Here is a 19210-nt window from a genome sequence, read left to right as displayed (position 1 = left end):
TACTCTTATTACACACTTCTCATAGAAAGCTCACAACAGCTGGTTTTGGGCTTCCGAATGGTGACGTGTTCTAAGCTTTGGCTACATCATCTGTCTTGGTGTTTTGGCCATCTGAGTCCAAGAGGGAATAATTGGTCTTGCCCTCTGGGTGGGTAGGATATCTCCATCTTTGTGCTAATTAGTACAAGTGTGTAAAACAGTGTTAGCTTACACATTCATATATATAAAGGAAAGGTCAAGTGCATTTATGCTGATTTTCTCAGTGAAAATTGGTGAACACATCCATAAATAATTATGTTTTTTACATTATATTTTAGAGTATTCCCTATTAAGAGCACTCCCTATTTGTGCAAGTTTCATATATTGGGAGGAATGGATGAAACAGAATACCTCTGTGTTTCTTGGGCTTATTTAATTCAACCAATCAACAGTGATTATATGACTATACATTTTCATTAAGTTTTCTGTTTGCTCTTACAATGGCTGTTTTTGTCTTCATCAACAGAACTGCTTACATAACACAATGGGTGAACTGTGTGAACAGTGTGCTCCTGGCTACTTTGGGGACGCCTCTGCTGGAACTCCAGAGGACTGCCAGCCTTGTGCATGTCCTCACACTGACCCAGAGAACCAGTCAGTCCAAGAACACACACAAGCACACATGTACACCCTCCACATCGAGCCCAGTTTATTCTGACGTCAACAAATTAACAACACACAGACCAATGGTTATCTCTCACACCAAAAGCAAATATTCAAAGAGCAAATGCATTATCTGATTTCTGTAAATATTCATTTGTGACAGGAAGACATCTGGCCAATAAGTAAATACGTTGGTGTACATAGCAATGTTGTAGCTGTCTTTGATTTGCACAGTTTGCCCATCTTTCACACTTTGAAGATATTCCTCCAGTTATTGCTCTGTGAAAGAAACTAATACTTCACCAAAATCAAAACATAACTCATTTTATAGCCTCAGATTTACGAATTCACATTTGTGTTTAGGTTCTCTCCTACATGTGAAAGCCTTGGCAATGGGGACTACCAGTGCACTGCCTGCCAGCCTGGCTACACTGGGCAGTATTGTGAGCGGTATGTTGCCCACTTCATTAGTCATTGAGTGGCTCTTTTGCTTGGTTTGAGTTACATTGTGCCTACACCGTCAACTTATGTTTCGCTGCTCTCTAAACAGCTGCGCTCCTGGCTATGTTGGAAGTCCACAACAGAGGGTCAAGTGCCGCCCACGTGACGGTGAGGTCAAAATGCAGATTATACATCATTTACCCCAAAACTACCAAAGAGATGGACTATAGACAGAGTGATATCACGTTTTACAGTGTGTTAATTTTGTCAAATCAGCACAGTATGTAGTCGGTGTCATGCAGGTTAAGCTTATGTGAATAATGAATAATGGAGGGTTGTGTGTGGTTTGGCATCAGTGGCTGCTTCTCTGGTGGTGAAAGTGTATCCTGAGCGGGTTCTGGTGACTCAGGGCGGCACCGTTACGCTCAGGTGCCAGGCGTCCGGAGCTCCGCCCCACTATTTCTATTGGACACGCGACGATGGCCGCCCCATCTCCAGCTCAGCGGAGCGTCGCAGACAAGGTACACCTTTCATTCGTACATATTTAAACACATCAGATGATAAAGCCTTACAGCTTACAGCAAAGTGTTTTTTGTTTTTCTCTTAAAAATGTGAACTTTAAGGACTGTTTATCTGATTGGGACAGTTTTGGATGGTTGTTAGGAGTCCGTTTGCTTGAATATAACTCAGCAGCGTTGTCACTAGGCGTTCATTTAGAAAAAAGTTGCAGACCAATATCATGGAATATTTTCTGGCAGAATCAGTGCTGCTTCCTAGTATTTAGCCTGAAGTGGGTGAAATTGTGATGTAACGCTTTTGTTTGCGAGTTGTAGGCACATTTTTGTTATAGTTCTCATCAGATGAAAATATAATATCTGGTAAATTCTTACAGGAGAGGAGCTGCATTTCTCAAGTGTTCAGGCCTCTGACGCTGGCATCTACACCTGCACCTGCAGAGACCGCGTTCACACCAACCGCAGTCGTGCTGAGATTGTTGTAAAAAGTAAGCCACTATTGTAACACACACACACACACATACACACACACACACACACATATATATAAAACTATCCACTGTAAAAAATGATTTTTTTCTACACCATTTGAACATGTGGTGAATATTTTGCAGTGTGTGAACTAATATAAATGATTTTTAATGTCTTGAGTATATATTTCTCTATATTAACTCGCCTTAAACTTTAAAACATTTAAATCTCCTCCTGAGGAGTTGTACTTTTGGAGAGGCATGTCACATGTTTTGTGTTTTCTGGTGCTTTTTGAGTTTGCCTTTAGTAATGTTTTATTGTGAGTGGTTGCCGCACATTTTAAAAATGCTGGCACTTTTTTTCTTGAGCTTTTCCTGGTTAATGTTGAATGAAATAAATGATTTTACACAGCAGCTTTGAATGAAGAATGTGGAGATGCCTCATAGTGGAGTTCAGAATATAAACTGACAGTTCTGTCACTACAGCCAAGAACATTCAAGGTTTGGACGACATTCTTCACTTGGAACTTCTCCATTGTCTTAAATGTTCTTTATCTCTCACTAGCTTCACCATCCAAACCCATTGAGGTCTTCATCGAGGAGCCCAAAGTCCAGAGTGTGAAAGCTGGAGCTACAGTGAGCTTCATTTGTACTGCAAAGAGCAAAGTAAGACCCATAGAGCTTCTCGATTTAGCTCTGTTTATGCTATATTCTTCTTGGGATATTCACACTTTGCATATGAAAGAATTCAAGTTGAGAGCTGCTCAGTAGTGTAGTGTCTGTTAGCTAACATAAGAGAACTTGCCCATCTGTCTTACTTACTTGCTCTTGAACTTCACACAGTCTCCTGCGTACACCCTGGTCTGGACACGGCAGGGCAACGGCAAGCTGCCCAACCGGGCCATGGACTTCAATGGCATCTTGACCATCCAGAACATCCAGCCTGAGGACTATGGCGTGTACATCTGCACCGGCTCCAACATGTTTGGCATGGACGAAAGCTCTGCTGTCCTCCATGTCCAAGGTTGGTGACCGGCGCTGTTCTCTTCACCATCATCCTCTTAAGTCCACCTCCGGTTCCGCCTGTCAGGTTCTCCTGCCTGGTTGTTTGCATGGCTTTTGCTTTTGCACTCCACTCTTGCCTCTTCTGAAAACTTACACCTCAGCTGTGGTCAGGAGCATGGTTTATCTTGGGTTTCTTGATGCCTGTAAAGGTACAGAGTTTCAGCTTTAGTTTGGTGTTTATTCTGTGTGCTTTTTCTTACTAATCACTGCCTCCACTTTGCTCTCATTGCCTTTTCAGCTCTTTACTTTCTAATGAACCTATACAAACAATACAGCTTGTGAATGATTGAGAAAATCAAGAGCAGTGAATTATAAAAAGGATGATTATGTTAGTATTTAGAGGTTAAGTAACATAGTTAATGAAACGACACCGTGGCTTGGTTTGTTTTGCGTTTTGCAAATAATGTACTGGACTGTTTTGTCCATAATTTCCCCTTCGATCTTTGTTTGATCTGCAGTAAAAATCAACTTTTAAAACCAGCTTTTAAAACGGCAGAACACCCAATTCAGTACTAGTCTCTGATCAGAGATCACTTTCAAAACATTTTGCTTTAAATGATGATTAACATTGTTATAAATAGATTAAACCCTTTCCTGTTCTGTTCCAAATCAGTGACAGAAAATCATGTTAAGTCATTTTCTTCTTTTTTAGCATTTAAAGTAATGTTCCTTAGATGGCAGCTTGTCTGAATGTGGGAAACTTTTATTAGGGTTCATCTCGAGGAAACTCAAATTAGCACCGAGCTGTACAAGGTAGATGTGACAGATAGAGATTAAATTGAGGAGTTATCAGATGTGTTTTCAAGTGCATTGTACAGAATTAAATTTCTATTTTTAAATCCATTGGGCAGATACAGATATCTGTCGGTATTGTTTACATGTATTTTAGTGAAAATATACCAAACAATTGTGCCATTTCAGAAATGAGTTGGTTACCTTAGTAGTAGTGTAAGTGGAATAATAAAAAAAATCATAAGTAAACAAAACAAATGACTTTCCAAGTGCTTCCCGAGTATTTGCATTTTGAATAGTCATTCAGAAAAATAATATATGTACATCTCATCCATAGACTTAATCACATAACTCAGCAAATGCCCAAAAACGTCTACTGTAAGTGTCTGCTATAAAAATGATTACTGTAGTAATAACGGCCTTTGGTCATTGTGTTTACCCTAAAGATGTGGCTGATAGAGATCATGTTGAAAAAGGCAGGAGCAGACTGTTGAAGGGGAATTCCATCACGTGAATCATTTTTAACGATGTAAACAAAGTGAGTGAGAGTTTAAATTTGTTCAGATTGGTGATGTGAACAAACTCATACTGCTTCTACAAGGTGATTTGATTGAGTTGAGTGATTTGGTTGAGTTGAGTGATTGAGTGATTTGATTGAGTTGAGTGATTGAGTGATTTGATTGAGTTGAGTGATTGAGTGATTTGATTGAGTTGAGTGAGTGATTTGATTGAGTTGAGTGAGTGATTTGATTGAGTTGAGTGAGCGAGTGATTTGATTGAGTGAGCGAGTGATTTGATTGAGTTGAGTGAGCGAGTGATTTGATTGAGTTGAGTGAGCGAGTGATTTGATTGAGTTGGGGGAGCGAGTGATTTGATTGAGTTGGGGGAGCGAGTGATTTGATTGAGTGAGTGATTTGAGTGAGTTGAGTCAGTGATTTGAGTGTGAGAGAGAAATATAGCCTCATTACTTATTTTGAACAGTCAATAAAATATCTTTTCTTACTCATGTCGACTTTTGGTTCCTTTCACTTTCACTGTGTAGAGTCTCCTCTACAAACAACCATTTCACATCACACCAACCTGAATTAATTTTTACAACACTTGCAGCTCTTCAGTTCATCAGCAACTATGAAAACAGTGGAATTCCCTTCTCAGATTGTATGAGTCCCCCTATGTGTACGGTGTCACTCTGAGAGATAGAGGTGAAATAACACTGGTGATGGGTTCTTGCTGCTGTAATGAGTGTCTATGTGGTGGTGGGGTCTTTGCTGTTGTAGTTTTTCCCACTTCTCTGTGTTTCTGATGGGGCTATCTGAGGAGGACTGACGGCAGGTAATTCCATCTTGAGGATGATCTGTGGGAGATCGTAGTTGACGAGTTCATGTGATGGACTATGAGTGTAAAACCACTGGAGGCCTTTGGAGGCTAGGTATGCTGCGACACCCCCAACACTGCTGGACCTGTGCGAATATCTACTGCTGTTTTTCTTCAATTTGCATTGAATGTTGTGTGATTATGGTGCTATATCTGACGCAACTGGAAGAATGTGTCATCTATGAGGGCTGTTTTTCTCCTTGGTCATTTTTATCCTGGAGATTTTCCAGGTTCCACAGTTATAAATATTATTGGAACAACTTATATTGATAATAGAGTTTGGGTTATTTGATTTCACCCTTTTATATTCAGCAAAGGATTTTATTAAAGTAATAATTCCAACTCCTCAACGTATTGTCAGTGTCCAAAAACGAACCTCCAATATATTAACTTTACAGTAGAATGTTGTTTTTAAGGTATGTCTGTGTAAGATTATTTTTTCCATGCAATTTTGAATCATTTCTGTCTTGTCACTGATTTTTAAAGTTCAGCACAGTGTGATTAAATAAGATGGAAAAAAATTAAGAAAATTAAAATTTTTATTAAAATTAGCCATTTTTTGGGGAGCAGCAGATATACTTTTGGATGTTGGTTAAAATGCTTTTATCAATCAAATGTGCTCCTGAACCATGTACATACCGTCATATTTTGGAGCTCCTGTTATATTTATTTTATTTTAAAAGCCAGTTTCATGAGTTGATTTTAAAAGACAAGTTTTTTTTTTTGTTTTTTTTTTTCTTGAGCAATATGTTATATTTTTAAACAAAATGTCCACTGTGGTGCTTTGTTATGTCTAATAGCATTAGATAACCTACTGTTGTATTTAGAGTTAAGCAGGTTCATTGTGTATTTTCTGGAAAAAAACCCTCAATATTGTTCAATACTGCCTTTTCTAGAAGCTGTGAAACGGATGAATAAATATTTCTATAAAGAGATATTAATTGACTTGATTAAACCAGTGCTGTAATGTATGTGCAGCTGGGGTCTGAACTGTATGTTTCTTTACAGTTAAGTAGATATTGATCAGTCACAAGCTGTAATGTGGGAGTCATGCGAGTGTAAATGTGTCGTAGTACTAACCTGCATGTGTTGCTAACTTACTGCGCTGTTTTTCCATTTCCATTGAACCTATCCGGGTTATGATCTCATTGTGTCTTTTCTGAAGTGTGTTTTACATGTTAGTGGACTTTACCTCAACAGGACACACCCCTCTTCTGCTGGAGCACGATGTGGCGTTTTGTTATAATGAAAACAGAAGAGCAGCATGGGGTTTAAAGGAAGAGTTTGGTGGGAACCCAGATACACAGAGCTAACTGCTGTCTAAATAAAGACACCTAACACCCCAGCTATATACATTTGGAAAACCAAATGAGAAGAACATGAAGTGAATCTGATTTTTAACCAAACTCTTTAATCTTTCAGCATGTATTTAATTTAACAGATTTCTGAGGTGCTGTCTTTGTATCCCATCCAGAATAACAGCAGGTTAAACTGGTAATACACTAGAGAATTGGACTTGGTTAGCTGATGTGCTTTACTGATTTCAATACACAAATATAAATGCAGTAACTGTTAATTTGCTGCATTTAAATAACTGCTTAAATAATAATTATTATTATTTTTATAATTGTAATACATATGGTCTGTTCAAAATGGTAATATATCTTATATTTCAGTCTGTTAAATCAAGCAAATACATAGAAACTCTGCACTAAACTATGCCGAAAAAATGCCACATTCCTTTCTTCCACTTAGAAGTCATCATCAAGTGTCATTTGCCCGGGAGTAAACATTTTGACTTTTGTAAATTGAAGCTGTTTGAACAGAGCCAAAATAAAACTGGTTTAACTGAGAGCTGGGGACTTACAACAGTGAGCTGTAGGGGGTGGGTGTGGGCAGTGGAGTGGTCATTGTTTCTTTCTGGCCTGGGGTACTGAATGCCGTGGAGACTTACTGGTTGGTGTTTGCCTGTCACTCATTCACAGAGGCATCTAAGGCTGAGATGTTTTTCACAGCCTATGAAATGTTTGAAGGACATGGACAGCGTAAGTCTGCATGGCGCTCTCTCTCTCTCTCTCTCTCTCTCTTTCTCTTTCTCTTTTTCCTCCCTTTACAAAGGGTCTTGGGGGCAATATCCTCATTTACAGGTGATTCTGAGTGATTTCATTGTGATCTGGCCTGGCCATATCTGTATTTTACTCCTTCCTCCACTGGGGGGAAAAATACAGGCTGAATCACCTGCTGTTTTTCACCATTCCCATTGGTGATTTTAGTCTTGTCTGGATACACACCCTTTTCACTGCTGCTTCTTGCTTTACTTCTCTTAGTGTGTGTATCTCAGATTCTTCCCCAGGATCCAATCTGATGAGGCCTCTCTCACTCTCTCTCTTTCACTTTCTCTCATTACCTCTCTTGCTCTCTAGTACATGCAACCATCATCCTAAGCATGGATTCATACCAGCTCAAGTAATGCCCATGCAAGGTCAATAAAGCCGCCTGAAACACAATTCACTCATTTTATACTGAGATATCAAGGCGAGATGTATTTATAATTTACTGATGCAATAGAAGATAACGAGATAACGATATTACTTTAGTTACATCATCTAACATGAGCTCATGTTGGCTGGGTGATGTGGAGAGGGAGATGACCTCACTGATCAGATATCAGGTGTTGCTCCCTTGCATGCATGATCATTACTTGACCTAAGCTTTTGGACCTCGTTGGTCAGGAGATGCAAGACGGCTGCGTGCTTCCACACGAGACTCCTCTCTGTTGATGAAGTAGAGCAACACACACTCACTTGTATGTGAAGCCTCTAATCTAGGTTTCTTAGCGTTTAATGCAGTAACTGAACTACTGTCAGTTCACTGTATGGCCAAAGATTTGTAGGAAGCCTTTGTAAGAGTTCAACTCTGCTTCTGAAACATCGGCCAGAAACCCTTGATGTGAGTTGGATCTACGTTTGTGATCTAGAGCTAATTGTTGAACATTGGTAGCTCTCATTTTTGGTTTGTCCATGTAGCGTACCTCACATCAGGTTTGAAAAGAGTCTGTGAGTTGCTTTATTACTTCCGTAAAATAAACCGGAGAGAGGAGTCCTCACAATTCACTCGCTCTGCTTCAGACACGCTGGACTGTAAGCGATGTGTATCAAGCATCAGTAGTGACCTTTGCACTTCAAACATCATACTGTGTCTAATGTGTCATCTCATCAAGGCTTTGTCACTCATGGCAGACTTGGCGGAATCACTTTGGATGTTGTGTGAATATTTGAAACCCTGTTTTGTGTTCGATTGTAAAGATAGGAACCGTGTGATTATCATAGAACTGTAATCTCACTTTAGTACGTACAGAAGTCAGAGACCAGTTTTCATTTGCGTAATTTCCAGTCAAAATCAGTCATCATCCTGTGCAAGGTGTTAATTTTTCAGGAGATATTACTGAGGAGGTTTGATATAAAATAATCCACCCACATAAGGAGAGAGGGGTGGAGAGTCATAGGGCGGCAAGTGGAAAAACGACTTTCCAAAACCAAGTTGATATGAATAGGATATCATTTCAAAATATCATTAGCCATTTGTTAAACCACACAATGCTATTAGTCTAGAGTAACATCAGTCTGATGATGCCCAGAGCGTTGTCATTAACTTCCTGATTTGCTGCCAATCGCTGCCTCTAAATTTGACAGCCATTAATGCCGTTGCCAAGAGCTCTGTCGATAGCTACTTGATGTTCGATGCAGAATCACAGTTCTATATGTTTTTTTTGTCTTGTCCATACACAACAGTTATTCATTGCGATGTAATTTCAGACTCTTACAGTGCCACTTTCCATGTACTGTCACTTGTCCTAGTCCTCATTTTCTTATTTCCCATGAGCCCCATATCTCTGATTCATGATCTGTTCAGTGCTACTTAGCTTTTAAAACCCTGGAATACCTCTGCTTTTCCTTCTTTTGATAACAATATACCTTGTACACAATGGCTGTTTTGGCTGGAACTTAAATTAATGAAGGTTGATCTCAGTGTTCTAGCTTTTTCACCCATGCTGGTCACAGAGAGGCAAAGAATGTGATTTAGACTTTTATGCCTTTGCTCAAACCCAAGCATTAGCCACTACATGGAGAGTGGGCCAAAGCCTGGACAGGGTTCAGCATGGAAATAATTTGGTAATGTCTGTTGGCCTTTCCAAAATGACCCCTCATCACAGAGGCTCCAGAGCTGAGTCAAACGTGGAGCTTAAACAGGCCTCAGCTCCTCACATCTCTGTGAATGGAACTGTTCTTGTACTCCTCTGCCTTCCAGTCCCAGCAGATGGAGTCTGGGGCTCAGCGCCCAGTTGAGCTGGCACTGCCAAACCAGGCTTGTCACTCCTCATCTGGGACATCTTCACTCAGCCACCAGCTGCCAAGAGACGCAGCCAGCAGTCTGGACACTGGACACTCACTGTGACCTTCTGGGATTATGCTGTTGAACTACTGAACTCTTAGAGTGCCTCGTGATTAGTGTTTGTAAAGGTCTGGGTTATCAAAATTTTATTTGCACATACTGCTTTGTTGTTGCATGGGTTACACACAGACATTACAGACATTGGATATGAATTCTACCATTTTAGGTCTTTAGTAGAGCGAAATCAAACGCAGACCTAGTAACAGATACAAACGCAAATCAGCAACAACAGTCTTATAGACTTACAGCACATGGGCCTGAAAATCAATACAGCCACCAATCTTCACATATCAAAGAGAAGCAGGAATGGCAGGCTGAGGATGAAAGCCCCAGCTGAATCTGATCTACTGAGTACATGGGTGCAGCTAGGAGTGAGTGCTTGTCCAGTTTGGAATGCTGCTGTACAGCTTGTGATTAACTGCCCTGTGCCCTGTTGTAGCTGTGGAAGGATCTCAGCCTGTGGCCACTGTCCAGCCTTCTGTCCTCACCATCCAGCAGGGTCAGCGAGCAGAGTTCCGCTGCACAGCTACTGGCAGCCCCACCCCTGCCGTGGAGTGGACAGGTAAGGGGTCGTCCATGCTAACGGCCGTTGTGTTAAACTGCACAACAGCGATCACATACAAGAGCAAGGGGCCAATGAAGGCTTGTAGATTTGCACTACTGAAAACTAGAAGCCACCTGAGAGTACACTCCTGTTATAACCTGTACAGCTGTCTTCACCGGCCTCAAGTGTCGGTACACGCGGAAACGCCCTGATTCTATTGCTGATGCCTTACACGGCTCTTGAACAGCATCTAGTATATAGTCAACCATTTTATTTCAGTTCCAGAGCTGATTTCCGATGTCAGTAATTTCTGTTCTCATACCTCTGTTCATATTCCTCCACATAAGTTTGGAGGTCTTAATTACAACATGATATGCGTTCAAGAGGGTTTTGGTCAGGGATCAATGGAAGCTGAAATGATTGACAGGTGCCTAGCCCATTAATCCCCACCCACTGTGGCTTTTATTGTAGTACTACTAGTTAATACAACATGTTGGAGGTTTGGATTCATAATTAAATAAAGTAAAGGCAACATCTGCGATTGTGGGGGAACACTGTTCTCTTGTTTGTTTACATTCAGAAGCGCCATGTCTTTTAAGAAGGAAAAAGATATGTACTTGTTTCTACGTGAAGCTGAACTTGTCTGTAAGTGTTTATTCACTGTTAGAATTACCACAGAAACTCGTATGTAACTCGAGTTGTTTAGTTTTTATTGCGCTTTCTGTCTATGTTTACTTTCTAACAGTTAGCGATCTCCCGAAATAGGCATCAGTTTCACATTAAGTAATAACTGCATCAAATATAAGTCAAGGTTACCCACCTATAGAGCAGGAATAGAGCAATCTAATCTTTTTTTTTCATGATTTTCAACGTTTGAATATCTCTTAGCCGTCTAAACAACTCTACATGACGTTTCTCTGCTATGAGCAGAGGGAGAAAGCCTAGCATATGAGACTGAGACCATTTATTTTAATTTATTTATTTATTTATAAAACCTTTAACTGACACTAGGGATTTGAAATTATTTTATTAAATGTTAATTGAACCATTGTTTTTTATGATTGCAGTGCTTTTATTGATCACCCAACGACTAGATTATATATGTCCATTAGTTTCATTTGTTTTATTCAATGACAATCAAATGTGACTCCTAGGAGGCCCAGCGGTCCGCCTCAGCAGCAGCGCAATCATCCAGGGGGGCGTCCTCACCTTCCCTTCTGTGGATAGAGCCGATGAAGGCGAATACATCTGCAGAGCCCTCAACACTCACGGAGAGCACACAGCTCGGGCCATCCTCTATGTCCACAGTACGTCCTCCACCTGCTCACAGCTGTAGGATGCCTTTTTGGTCAAGAATGCATCCAGAAATTAGCTGATGGGATTCTCCATTGATTCACAAACACTTCTCCTCCTCAAGATAGTAGTTGAAACTCTATCACACCAAAGAACGCAGAATATGTCTATGGTTTTAACCTTGTTTCAATTTGTAAACATACATTTTCCCAGGTGCCAGTCTCCCCCACGTGCAAGTTAGCCCCCAGAGAGTGGAGATTCATGAGGACGAGACCCTCAGGCTGTACTGCAGAGCTGGAGGCACGCCCAGCCCAGGACTCACCTGGAAGAAAAGGGGTGGGGCTCTCCCCCCGCAGGTGAGAACTTAGCATTCCCTCTTCATTCTCCTCCTTTTCCCTTCTCCCACATCTGCATCATCTCTGTTTTTGAGGATTGTGGTTGATTAATAATTGACGGTGTTGTGGATTTGACGGTTTCATCTCTTCCCTTCTTTGTGTTTTTGTTTTTTTTCTGTTTGTTTTTTGTTTCCATCTTGTCTCTTTGACGTGTGTTCAGGCCATACCTTCTCACGGTTTCCATCAGTTTAAGTCCAACAGTCTCGATGTGTTACAGAAACGTATTGAGGAGCTGCAGGTCTGTCCATCTGTCTGCTGTCTGTCTGTTTCCCACCCCTCCCACCACCACCCAGTCATCTCACCTGTCTCACCTCGCTCACCCGATTCATTGTCCACTAAGTGCATGATCTAAAATATGTCCAACATCATCAGTGATTTGTGCAACACCCATTAATCTGTAGCTACAGGGAAATGGCTGGTGATCTGTTGAAATAATCACTGCTCACTGTCAGAGGGAGGTCACACGTGCCTCTTGGCTGTGATTCCCAATCCTGGTCCTGGAGATACCTTGACCTGCACCTTTTGTGGTGGGTTTTTTGGGGAGGGATTGAGCGTAGACCTGGATTCTACATCATTTTGAATGGATAATTCTCCAGTGAAAGTAGCCAGGAAACTGACCTAATGCAAGGTGTGCTCTGAAGGTGCTGAAATTTGATACATCACCAAAATGTAGTCCCTGGCAAGTAAATAATATGAGTAATTATATACAAACTGGGACTGACCAGTGACTGGTCAACTGTATTCACATTTTTTAAGATGCCTTCATCTCAGCGAAGCTTAATTCAAGTAGGAATTCCACCAAATTTCAACATTTCTATGTAATTTGTTAATTAATTTGTTGGAATATAGTGATCCGCCCAAAAAATTAAAAATGGCCTTCATACTACACCCATTATCCATGTTACCAGCTCTACTTAGCTTATAGACAGTAGTCCAACTGTTGCTCTGCATACTTTGTTAGCTCCTATACATACTGTACTTTAATGCTCAGGACCCTGACAAAACCAACACGGAGCAGGTTTGGGTGGTGGATCATTCTCAGCGCTGCAGTGACACTGAGTGTTGTGGTGGTGTGTTAGTGTGTGTTGTGCTGGTACAAGTGGATCAGACACGGCAGTGCTGCTGGAGTTTTAAACTCCTTATGTGTCACTTCTGCACTGAGAATAGACCAACAGCCAAAATGACCTAGCCAACAGCGTCCAGTGTCCACCGATGAAGGACTTGGAGGATGACCAACACGTGTGCAGCAACAGATGAGCTGCTGTCCTGGACTTTACACCTCTACAAGGTGGATCAACGAGGTAGATAGCGTACATTTTCTATGATCAGGGAACTGGGAAAATGGACATTGGGTGAAGGAATAAGCAGGTAATTTTAATATTTTGGCTGATCACTTTCTAAACAAATAACTCAGTGCTTGAATGTGTTTTTGGATAGTAAACAAAATGGCTGCATTTGCGATGGCTCATTGGTACGTCTGGTTCCTATCACAACCACTGTGAGGAAGGGATGCGGTGTATGTTTTAGTGGCTGAATTATACAGACATTTTGAATATTTTGTGGAATATCCCCTGCCATTATCTTAACTGGATCATTGGAGTAAGGTGTTGTAGAGCAGGAAAAACACCAGAAGGTCCAGGACTGAAAATCATGGGTTATGTGAGAGGCTGGGTCACTCCCTGCTCGGCTGTGGGTTACAGTGGGCCTTTTATATTGTGGTCCCTTGGTCGGCTCTGCGTTTTTTTTGTCTTTTTACCCAAATTTCTTTCTCAGGTCTCCCCCTGTGTGCGCTCTGGCCTCAGAGCCGCTTCGAAAATCTCACACAAATACTGTTCCACACAGAGCCTCTCACAGTCCTCATGCTTCAGAGCATCACAGCTAGGCAGCTTCAGCCCCAGATGCCACACGGTCCGAACAGAGACCCCACTTGCCACCCTCCCGCTTGGCTTCTTCTTTCTTGCACATATTATTTTCTATGTCCCAGGCTGCTGTGGACGGGAGTGATGTTGAAATTCAGGCGTTCTGGCCCATGTTGGAGAAATGATAAGTCATTATGCTTATGGCAAGTGCATTAATGATGGATTATATTGGTTTATTACCCAAGGTTAATCCCCACATAAACACAAAAGAGGCGATGGAAAAGCTTTTGAAAGATGCTGATGACAAGAGTCCCATGTTTTAAAGGTGAAACATTTCAGCATGATGCAATGGTTTTGACGTACACAAAAGACACTGGGATCATCGATTCAGAATTATTCAACTGAAATGTTCCATGTCTGTAGAAGCTCGCACACAGCCGTTTCATAAAATGGTAATGAACATAGTCATGGTCAGAGATGTTCTTTCATGACAGTTCTGCAATGAGATATTGGTCTAAACTGTATTTTTACAACATATGCTCTTGAAGGGTGCATGCAGGGCTTGGTACTTTAAAAAATTACAGTGTAAGTTTCTCTGCAGTCAGCTGTTTTTAATGGCAAACCACACTGAACGACACTGTTTACATTTCAACAAGTAAATTATACAGAAAATGGAAGAATTGTTGATATTTCTTGTTAAAGTCCCTCTCCAGTCATTGATATAACTAATCTCTGCTGAAAATATGACAGATTTGAAAGTTATTTCCCAGGAAACACATACCCCAGTGACTTAGAAGTGATTTAGATTGAACTCTACACCTTTGTTTTCATTCACAATAAGATACCTTCTTATAATAGATATAATCAATATTAAACACTTTGCTTTTTACAGAATGGGTGGGGTCATTGAGAAAAGTTTCAAAATTGGAATTTTAAAGGCTAAGCACCACTTAACGGACCTCCATGAATATTTCACATTATTTTAGTTACTGACATATATAAGTATGAATTAAAATGAAAATAGCTGCTTAATTTGCTTTAAAACTGACAATTTTATTAAATTGACGGAAAAACCCGAGCTCGCAACGGAAATTCTTGAACGCAACCGTGACGTCACTGGTGGACAACAGCTGAACAACGCCGCGGTAAAACACCGTTATGACTGACTGTTATGACAGTATCTAGCTAAATAACCAACATTATTCATGACAATAGCCTAGCAATAAGCTAAACTCAAATTTAGAGGTACCGTTATTCTTGTAAATGTGATCGAAGTCGACCTCAAATTCATCCGACACTATAAACCTCCGTAATGCAACTACGTAGCCGAGTATAATCTGAGCCACCGAGTTTAGCAAGTCAAGCTAACGTTAACTAACACCAACTAAAACAGGCGAAGTGAGTGTCCTTACCCTGTTTACCTCCATGTTACAGAGGCTCTTGAACACCTTTCGTTGGTGTCCTTACATGCCCATATTGTTGGAAAAGCGCCAGTGAAATGAGCTACAGATAACGGAGTGAGCGGATGGTCCTTTCCAAAGTGCCTGTTTAAAGTTGACAAATTTAGTCCATTTTCTGGATATTTTGGGATCTTTGGGCCATTTGTGCACAGATGTCCCACTGTACATTGAATGATTGCAGCCAAAAACAACAAACCTTTTCGTCATTTTGCATTAAATTAAGTGCAGCTTCTAGAGTTGTTGTCCACCATCTACGTCACAGGCAAGACGCCTATTAGAGTTTCCGAACACCGTTGGGGGGGGGCTAAACCAACGGTCTTTTAAACCTTATTCCTTGAATTAGTAAGAAATAACATGTTTTCTGACTATCAATAAACACAAGTTAGGAACTCAAATTCCACTGTATTTATTTGTTTGACACTTTCATAGAACTGGTGCTTAGCCTTTACGTGTAATTTTATTTATTTATTTGTATGTTTAATACAAGGTTTATGGCTAAGCAGAGTAGGGAAAATAACATTAACATAACATAAAGTCCTCTAACCATGTTCAGTCCTTGTCATACTATAACATCTCCCCCTGCGAAACATCTAATCAATCTCAATGATGCTGTTGCAATCAGTAATTTCAATCTGTGGTTAGTATCTTTCAGAGAACTGCCATATCTAGAGCCTAACATTCCTCGTCTTATACCGTACACGAGACGTATAAGAGCAGGGAACCTTACACCTTCATTATTATCACATAATTATATCACTTCTTCAGCTGTCACACTAATCTATGAGTCAGTGATTCTGTGCGTGAAATGATTTCTCATTTTCCTGCTCGGATCATGTCAGGTAAGACTTAGGTGAGACATGACGAAAAGGAGCTTTTTCATTGCAAAAAAAATGTCTTTACACATGAAATCATCTTCAGTCTGGACACTTCAGCTAATGTTAGTGACCATGAGACTGTTTTGAGAAAGTGGACACATCACTTAAAATGAGCAAAACTAGAAGTAGATTAAAAGATGTAAGTGATGTTCTTAAAGAGAAATATGAGATGCTGACTTAAGATGTTTTCACATAAAAAGATGTCATTTTTGCAGTGTTTTTGCTGGTAGCTATATGTTGTGGATGCATCATATTTAACCACCCTCGCCCACCCCCCGATCCACCCTCCCCAACCCCCTGCAGGCCAAAATGGAGCGCACTGATTTCGGGACTCTCACCATACCCAACATGAAGAGGTCAGATGCTGGAACGTATCTGTGCGTGGGAACCAATGCTGTGGGCTCCTCTGAGGCTCGCATCGAGGTCACTGTGATTGAAGGTCCGTGTACTCTGAATAATACAGGTGTAAATCATAAATTGGTATCACACCAAAACCGTCCCCTTCAGAAAAAAAACAGTCCACGTGTGTCTGTGTGGAGTACAGTTTTAATGATTAATGAGTTCAAATTGGTGGTGCTGCAGATAGTGCCACTGTCACATAGCTCCAGGGCGTTGGGTTCAGTCCTCACCTCAGGTCATTGTCTGTAAAATTTGTTCCGTCAGAGGGTTCTGAAAACAAAGTTTTTTAATGAATTTTGAATTTGTCTCGTCAAATACCGCTAACGTCGCAATGTTAGTTTATAGACTTCTTGATTGATATAACGTTGTAGAACATTGAATACTACCTTAAGAATACTGCCACCTTAAAAAAAATTGTTTGACCACCATCTTAAAAAACAATTTTAACATTTTATTTAGACATCCACCTTAAGTAAGTGACCACTTCAAATAAACCTTAAAAAATTGGACAAAACGTATTGTATGCCACATTAAAAAAATCACCATAAAATAGAATTTCTATTTAATAATTAATAATTTATATTATATATATTATATAGAATTTGACAGGGTTGTTCGCTGTGATGATCGTTTTCTTGACATCACATCATTTAAAGGTTGCGATGTGTTTTCTGTGTGTCCAGGAGAAACTGCCTCTAATGCTGTGATCATCCAGCCGTCTGTAGCCAGCGTGGTGGAGGGAGAGACGCTGGACCTGAACTGCGTCGTCCCCGGAAATCCTCCACCTTCCGTCACCTGGACCAGAGCTAATGGATATCTTTCCTCCAACCACCAGGTCTCAGCTCACACTCACATCCATTCATCCAGCACACACTCCCTCACCGTAGGACGGTTTCTACAGTGGTTTTAAAAAGTTTAATAAATCAAATCATCGTGTGTGTGTGTGTGTGTTTATGTAGGTCTTTGGAACTCGGCTACGTATTCTGAGAGCATCTCAGGATGACTCTGGAGAGTACATCTGCAGAGTGGATGAAGGTCCTCATGTCCGCCAGTCCTCGGTGTCGGTCTCTGTTACCTCCGGACCTGTCGCTGAACCTTCACGTAAGACCTCAGCTCATACAGAAGAAAAACCGTTCACACTGTGATACAGAGGCTAGAGGACATTATTTCAGCGTTTCCCAGTTCCCACCCAGTCCCATCATTACCTCAAAGCACATTTTATTAGCTCTGTCCACTCTTGGCCAAACAGTTTATCAACAGAATGTTGTGAGAAAAGTGTTAGATTTTCTACTTTAATTAAATGTGTACATGGTAAAATATAAGCAAAGTCACCTACCAGTAAATAATAATATAATGAGAAAATGTGACTGGAACACATCACTTACAATGAGCAAAACTATCTAGAAGTAGAACAAAACAGTCCTGTGTCTGTGTGGAGTAGGGTTTCAATGATTAATGAGTTCTGCATGTAATGTCACTGTCACATAGCTCCAGGGTCTTGGGGTTCGGGGTTCAATCCTCACCTCAGGTCACTGTCTGTGAGGAGGTTGGTGTGTTCTCCTCGTGTTTGTTTGGGTTTTTTCAGGAACTCTAAAGTTTGTTTCATCAGAGGGTTCTGAAAATCATCTAAAGGAGGCAAAGTTTGTGAATGGAATTTTGAATTTGTCTCGTCAAATACCGCTAACGTTGCAGTGTTTGTTTATGTGCTGCTCGATTGCTATAAAGTTGTAGAACATTCAGTCCAATACCGCCACATTAAAAAGACTGCCCAAATATTTTCGCCGCCACCTTAAAAAAAGGCTGTTTTTTTTTTTAGACAAACCCATTAAATAAATTACCACTTCAAATATACATTAAAACCTTAAAGGATCTGCCAATGTATTAAGACCTTCCACCTTAAAAAAAACAATCTGCCATTTTATTTAGACTTTGGCTTTGACAAACCAAATTAATAAAATAAAGAGATTGTGTGGCCAACCGTACACCGGTCAGTTTTGTTCATACTGGACCCACAAGCTGACTATGGCACATAAGGCAAAGATTAAAATGATTACATCCACCCTAAGTACGTTTGTGCTCTGTACAGCACGTGCTGGTAATTATCCCAGGGCCATGTGTGGAGTGTGCTCTGCGAATTCACTTGCAAAGCTTGGAACAAATACTGTTAGATCCAGGAGTGAATGAGTCTGAGCGCTTTTATAATTTCTTTTGTGAGTATTCAGTATAGACAGCAAGTAAAGCATTCCTAATCATGGAATACATACAGTGGAACCTCTACTAACGAACGCCTATACTAACGAACTTTCCAAGATATGAACCGGGCATTTGAATATTTTTTGCCTCCACCAATGAACCACAACTTTTGAAACGAACCCGGGCCGGCAGCTGGAAATGGCCACTGACCCTAATAGGCGAGTCTCCCAGCGCGGCCAGACTTGAGTGAGCTTTTAAGATTAGCACATTGTAGCTTTAGCAATTTAGTATTAGTGTAAATAGCAGACATCGAAATTCGTGCTAAGTTAAGCCGTATCTACGCTTCGTCTCCCCACATTCACCCACCTACTCTCCGTTATTCCACCCACCCCCCACCTCCCGTCATACAGCCAGTGCCTGTGTTACTCCTCCAGCCAGTCATCACGTCTTCAAGGTAGTGATACATAACCACTGAAAACTTTATTATTTCTTGTTTATTAC

The 19210-nt window shown here is 40.7% G+C and overlaps 1 protein-coding gene across 1 annotated transcript in view; it reads left to right on the top strand.

Moving 5' to 3' along the window:
- The window catches only part of hspg2 (heparan sulfate proteoglycan 2), a 141960-nt gene that overhangs the window by 89175 nt on the left and 33575 nt on the right, over positions 1-19210 (top strand). The window contains exons 38-52 of the mRNA XM_066671195.1: positions 506-633; positions 1006-1092; positions 1193-1251; positions 1440-1604; positions 1976-2086; positions 2634-2734; positions 2912-3092; positions 7225-7284; positions 10131-10253; positions 11390-11542; positions 11742-11884; positions 12084-12161; positions 16421-16556; positions 17200-17351; positions 17476-17617. Coding sequence (XP_066527292.1) covers positions 506-633; positions 1006-1092; positions 1193-1251; positions 1440-1604; positions 1976-2086; positions 2634-2734; positions 2912-3092; positions 7225-7284; positions 10131-10253; positions 11390-11542; positions 11742-11884; positions 12084-12161; positions 16421-16556; positions 17200-17351; positions 17476-17617 — 1819 coding nt within the window. The remainder of the gene's footprint in view (positions 1-505; positions 634-1005; positions 1093-1192; positions 1252-1439; positions 1605-1975; positions 2087-2633; positions 2735-2911; positions 3093-7224; positions 7285-10130; positions 10254-11389; positions 11543-11741; positions 11885-12083; positions 12162-16420; positions 16557-17199; positions 17352-17475; positions 17618-19210) is intronic.

The sequence above is a fragment of the Hoplias malabaricus genome, chromosome 5 (genome assembly GCF_029633855.1).
Source record: "Hoplias malabaricus isolate fHopMal1 chromosome 5, fHopMal1.hap1, whole genome shotgun sequence".
Lineage (NCBI taxonomy): Eukaryota > Metazoa > Chordata > Actinopteri > Characiformes > Erythrinidae > Hoplias > Hoplias malabaricus.
The sequence above is the reverse complement of the archived record's forward strand: the minus strand, read 5'-3'. Positions and strand labels throughout refer to the sequence as shown.